The sequence below is a fragment of the Morone saxatilis genome, unplaced genomic scaffold (assembly GCF_004916995.1).
Source record: "Morone saxatilis isolate NCDOM2014 unplaced genomic scaffold, NCSU_SB_2.0 Contig4, whole genome shotgun sequence".
Lineage (NCBI taxonomy): Eukaryota > Metazoa > Chordata > Actinopteri > Moronidae > Morone > Morone saxatilis.
Window position 1 is genome coordinate 3,574,417 of NW_023339984.1, and position 6,200 is coordinate 3,580,616.

General features: G+C 41.8%; 1 protein-coding gene across 1 annotated transcript in view; it reads right to left on the bottom strand.

The window, feature by feature from the left end:
- nrxn2b (neurexin 2b) overlaps positions 1–4,404 on the bottom strand; it is a gene marked incomplete in the record, with an annotated part of 560,348 nt that extends 555,944 nt beyond the window's left edge. Inside the window, 1 exon segment of the mRNA XM_035675730.1 lies at positions 2,996–4,404. Within this exon segment, the coding sequence (XP_035531623.1) occupies positions 2,996–3,707 (712 nt within the window).
- Between the last annotated feature and the right edge of the window lie 1,796 nt (positions 4,405–6,200).

A 6,200-nucleotide genomic window follows, 5' to 3' on the forward strand; every position in this document is an offset into this window, starting at 1 on the left:
AGCAATTTGGGGTTCAGTATATTGCTCAAGGAGGCAACAAGGATTCGCTAGGCAATATGTAATTTTGAATCGTAATATCCAAATATTTTCTAGAAAACCAATGAGAAAATTTTTTTTTACTGAAAATAACCCATTGGTCTGTTCCACTGAACTGATATCTGACAAATCAAGAAATGTTATTATATGGATACAAAAGTGAAATCCAATATCACCCAAAACACATATTAAAAGTGATAGCTGCTACAGTTGGGAAAAATCTCCTACCACTACCTTCATCTCAAAACTTGTGTACATAAAACCAAAACTATTTGCAAGGGTAGATACCATTAGTATGATTTTTTTCCTGTAACATGGGTAAACCAGTCCTTTAGCATTTGTTTTTCACTCTTGTATGTACTCTTGTTTTATCCTTATGAGCCACCATAAAATCATTATTGCATTGCCATGAAAACAATGTACAGGACTGTCGCTCAGATCATTGCACTACATATTTTTGTTGTTTTTGTGGTTTTGGAATTCAAGCTTATTCTACTGACTGTAAATCTCAGTGAAGAAGAGCATCAGCTAAATGCCTACATGATAAAGTAGCACATCATGAATCATCTTGAACAAGACACATGAATATATTGCAAGTGCCACATCTCATCATTAAAAATGTTCCCATGAAATGATGCGTTTTTCCTCTCTGAAGTGAGCATGCAGCAGCCCTTTAAAAATTATCTTTCCTTTGACCCTTCACCACAGAGCTCACACGGCGAAACACAGATTTGTTAGTACAGACATCTGAAGTGTCTTAAAACCAACTAAAAGAGAGAGACCTTTACATTCCCACCCACGTGTTAGATAAAGGGAATGAATACACCGCTGCACTGGCAGTCAGCCATAATGACCCAATTAATGGTCCTCAAACCAAAGAACATCTCTGAAAATTAACACTGAACAAATAATGATCTTCATGCCGTCTTTCTCGTTCTTACTCTCTAACCTGATTTCTTCTAGCTCCGTTTCTCTCCTCCTTACCTCCATCTCCATTCTCTCCCTCTATCTTACACTCTCTCCATTTCAAAAGGACAAATGTTTCCTGCAGTCACTGTAGCACTGCATTGGTATTCTGCTCTCAATTTAGCCAAGAGCCAGGCAGTGGTATCTGCTTCCAGCAACCACACAGCAATCTGACAGAGCGCACAGAGAGAGGGGGAAAAGGCTTGAAGAATTAAAGGAACTGAAACATATGAGAGACAGCAAGAAAAAGAGAGACAGACAGATCTATATTGCTGTCCAGCAGTGACATCATTTGCTGTGCTATAGGGTCTCTAAACAGCAATGACTTATCCGCAAGAAATGAAGAATTCTGCTTTTGTTTGGCTTCTTTGGAGAGCAAAAAGCGAAACAATACAGCATCTCAGGCTGTTGTGGTATTTCTACATCAAAACAACCTAAATGCTTTGACCTAAATCATTGCTGCATGCTGATTTTATTCTTATTACTTCAGATCTATCAAAAGCAATACTGCAACAAAAATTTGAACAAAATATTTTGTTTGGGTTGATTTATTTTTCAGCACTGTCAAAGCTTATCTGTGAGTGCCACAAAAATGCAAGGCTTCAAACAACTGGCACATAACTGCTGGCAAAGTAGTTATCTACCTTTTGAAGATTTAGTAATTACAAGTCATTTCATCACACAGGACAAGGTAGGAGCTACTGAGTCTATTGATTATTATGGAGGCTGCGATGCAATATTAATAGTACACATTATAACAGCAAAACTGGAGATAATGTAGGATGGAGGACTTTTCCCCCATTACAAATTATCAAGACAGAGCAAGCAATTTCTGATGGCTGCATAGGGAATGAGATAACTGACAAGCAAGGTGTGGAGACAGTTTGAAAGAAAAAGAGAGGGGAGATAAGTGAGGGAGGAGGAGAGGCAGGAGTAGGAAGTGCTGACAGCGGGTAAAGGTGAAAGAGAGATAAGTGGAGTAAGGGAGTGAACTCAGGAGAGACGAGGGGGGAGGGAGGTGAAGAGAGATGGAAAGCCCAGATAGCCTTGAGAAGAGAAGGTAGGAGGCGGGTGAAGGAAATGCTGCGGGACGAAGAGAAACAGAAAGATGGATGAATGTGAAAGAGAGGGAAAAACCATAGATATGGAAATGGAATGTGTCAGTGAAGGAGGGAGCCAGAGGTGTAAAACAGAACAGAGTTTGACATGAGCTGACAGCACAGGAGCACTTCCCAAGAGCATATGAAGGCAAGAGAAAGGGTGCACGCCAGAGACAATAGGCTTGGAAAGAAGGAAGGAAGGAATGAAGGGAGGAAGGGAGGAAGCAAGAAAGCAGACCTACAATGTATGATTTTGCATATAAAATATTCTGTTTAGATATTCAGCACCTTTGATGTTAAGTATTGTTTTTTTTTTTTAAATCCCAGCAAAATTCAAAGTAGCACCTGTGCCATGTCTAAAACTTGTATGAGTCACATAATCCCTAAGAAAGCGTTCCCTCTTCAACACCTCAATCTTTCAAGCAAAGAAACGTCTTAAAAACAACTTTGGAAATAGAAGCCTGAAAATAGCAAAATGCCTGCCTTTTCATAAAATATCTCATCCTCCTTTCTCACTGGATCTACATTTCGACTATTAAACCCTACTAGAATACAGACATCCTGTTGCCTCATACCAAAGAAATTAGTCACACGACTTTTCTGCAAGAAACTATTTTTCATCAGAACTGCACTCATGTTACTCTGCAGAACCTCTCATAGTATTGACCCCTTAGAAGACTGATTTGCTACGAAGTGAACCCCAAAAAACCTCAACGTTAAGGGCCAAATCTCCCACATCTCATGACCAAATTGAAATTTTGAGTAGCCAAGTATCCAAACAAAGAATATCTTTACCATGCCAAAGCGTAGCATACCCTGGTAGCAATGAATGCTGCTCTGGAACAATGGAAATGGAAATCAGGTAAAGCAGGTACAGTATGAACTTTTCTTACCTTCCTTGCAGTACTTCCCCTTGAAGCGGGTGTGGGTGCAGTCACAGTGAACTTCTCCATACTGAATAGAGCAAAGCCCTCCATTGAAGCACGGGTTCTGTTTGGTGCAGAGGTACTCCAGGTCACTCTGAATGCCCTGGCTATTTAACAAAGTAGGAGGCATCTCCCCCACCTTCAGATTGGAGATCAAACCCTGGAAGGGTGGCTCATACTTCACTGTGCTAGATGTCAGAGCAGAGAGGCGCACATCAGGCGGGATCCCACCCACAAACAGGTCACTGACGACTGCCATCTCCTTCCTCTTGGACTTGACCTCAGCCACTTTTGTCTCACCATCGACCATCAGGAGGGTCTCACGGAAGTTGCGGGTGAGCAAGACCATGTGCCAGCGGTCATCATTTACCCGTGTCTCCATGTGCAAAGTAGCCGGCTCAGCACAGTGGATGGCAAAGCGCAGCTGGAGGCGGCCACCAGCTATCAGCAACTCCAAAAAGTCACAGTTGCCACCATCATCCAGGTAGAGTACCAAGGCTTTGCTGATGTTGGTCTTGAGACTGAAGCTCAGCTCGCCTACTGATCCAGCTTCCCAGCGTCCATAGCGTGCCCACTGGCCGGGCGCCCCACCAAATTCCAGCATCTTCACTGTAGTGAGCAGGCTGAAGAGGGCCAGAGGCCACAGGGGCCAACACAGGAATCTTAACCCCCTTGTCATGCTCAAAGTTCCCAAGCTTCCCCTTTTCTACTTGATGCCTATTAGGTCTAATAAACCCCAGAGGTAAAACCTCGCTTTGCTGTGGCAAACAGTTTTCAAATGTAAACAACAATTACTATATAACACTGAACTAAGATTTAAAGCACACTGAGTAAAGTAATCCTTCACAGTGGCCCTACTCCTATTTTCCTGATGAATCAGCAGTTTTTTCCTCTTCTCTCTGATGCTCTAATTCTTGTCCTTATCCTGACTCTCTCCTTCGTCTCTCCATCAGTTGGTGCCTCTGGGACTTGGAGGAAAGGAATGAGGAATAGCGGGAGAGTAAAAGAGGGGGGGTATGATAATTTCAACACAGCCGTTTCTTTAAAAGCCTACTGGTCTATCCTGGACTGAAAATAGAATCTTCGTCTCTGGAATCCAGATCTCAGTGCAATTTCCAGGAAATTTGAGCTACCGCCAAAAGCTTGGGGGAAGAGTTATCCGATTGTGATCTTTCTTTAAGAGGGAGGGGAGGTGCAAGCAGAAGAAAATGAGCAAAAGAGTGAGGCAGCTGTAGAGCAGACAGGTATCAAAGCTTGCTGGCGTCTGCAGGAGCATACGACGTGTTCATAGTTTCAACGTAAACCCATTATCCTCCTGAAACTTACAGACCACAAAGCTTCACACAGGTATAGGTCCCATCATCATGTCGGCAGGTGGGGATCTGGAAGAAACACACACAAAAAAGCAACTGTAAATTACATGCAAAAATAAAAATGTGACCCATTCTAAATTAAGATAATCAGCAATTACTCTGTTGATAGCCTTGAAAGATTTTAATTTTCTTTATCTTTCATCTACTTGCACCTGCAGTTTTAGACACCATGTACCATGTATAAAATGCTCTTTTCAGTTGAAAGCTGACACAAAACATTGTCTAGAGCCAAGCAATAAATAAGCTTTCTGAGTTTCACATGGCTCCATACTTCCCAGAGGGGCCTGAGCAATATGACTGTCTTATTTCATCTGCTCCTTCACAGTCTTGTCAATAGATATGTCAACCAATGTACTGAACCTAAACATAATGCTTTCATATGCAGTGAAGAGAGCTGTCATCCATACACACTTTTTGGCCAATCAGAGTATATGTGATAAATCACACCCTTCCAGTTTGGCGCACATACACACTATGGACATGCATATCCAGACACACACATCATTAAATCAAATGCGATTCAGAGTGGAGTGCTGCAGAGTCAATAGCTATCTGAATAGCTGGTCTTGACCCTGGGGCTTGGCCTAATCCCAAGCCATTATTTCTTGAGTGTGATCTAATTTCCATCACCAAAAGTCTACAATTAAAGCTAGGTTCACCACTGCTTTGCTCCTTTGTGCTATCATGCCTGGCTTCAAAGTGACAACAGTGATGATGCTAGCATACAAGCGGGGAGGGAATGTGAGAAATGTGGGAGAAATACAGACAAAGACAGAGAGAAATAAAGGCTGCATAATCATGATCTCAGAGGGGTGAGGCTTAACGTTAATGGAGAAAGATGACAGAGAACAGGGGACAGACAGAGCTTTGAGAAACAGAAGACGGAGGAAGACAAATAATATTGGGGCTATTTTTCTCTGGGTGATGTTCATATTGGCAAGCAAGAGAAAGTAATGTTGTCTTCAAATGGAACTTGTGAGGTTGTATTTCCACATCGGAAACACCATACTTGTCCAGTGTATCATTCCAAAAGTACAACAACCACAAACGTCACCATGTCACAACTGCTGAACACTACACATATGAACTCACATATGATCTATTTTAGCCATAGCTAATGGCTTTCAATGATAAACAGCTCAATTTGTGTTCAAAGTGTTTGCACTTTGATGGATATTATTACACATTGGTGGCTTGCAGCAACATGTACCTCTGGCAATTATTTCAACTGGTACAAAAGTGCAAAAAGAAAGAAAAACAACGGCAAGTCGTTTATCTTTTATGTTTTGCCATTTTTCTATGAGCCACCTTCCTAAATTTCATCAGGAGATGTAATCTACTCTCTGTGTTGAGTGTATGGGTTACTGATTTACAGTTGTGTTGCTGACAGCAAAAGGAGGACCGGAGTCTTGTGGTAAATGGTAAATGGTAAATGAACTGTACCTGTGTAGCACCTTTCTAGTCTTCCAACCATTCAAAGCACGTTTACACTACATACCACGTTCACCCATTCACACACACTTATACAGTGATGCCAAACTCTCATCACAAACAGAAACAAATCCATTTCACATTCACACACCAATACACGTGTTATCCGTACACATGACCATACTAACTGTATGTTAGGCTGTCGTTAAATGCGTGACGCTGTCAGACAAAATGTCTTCTAATATGCGTCAGGCACTACATGCCTCTAGGAGTGATAAAACCGGGGCTGGTTTATTTTTGTCTCTGAGTGGCAGAACCCAGTCTGCATGTTCCCTTTCGTTTGCATGCATGCATATGCATATATATAT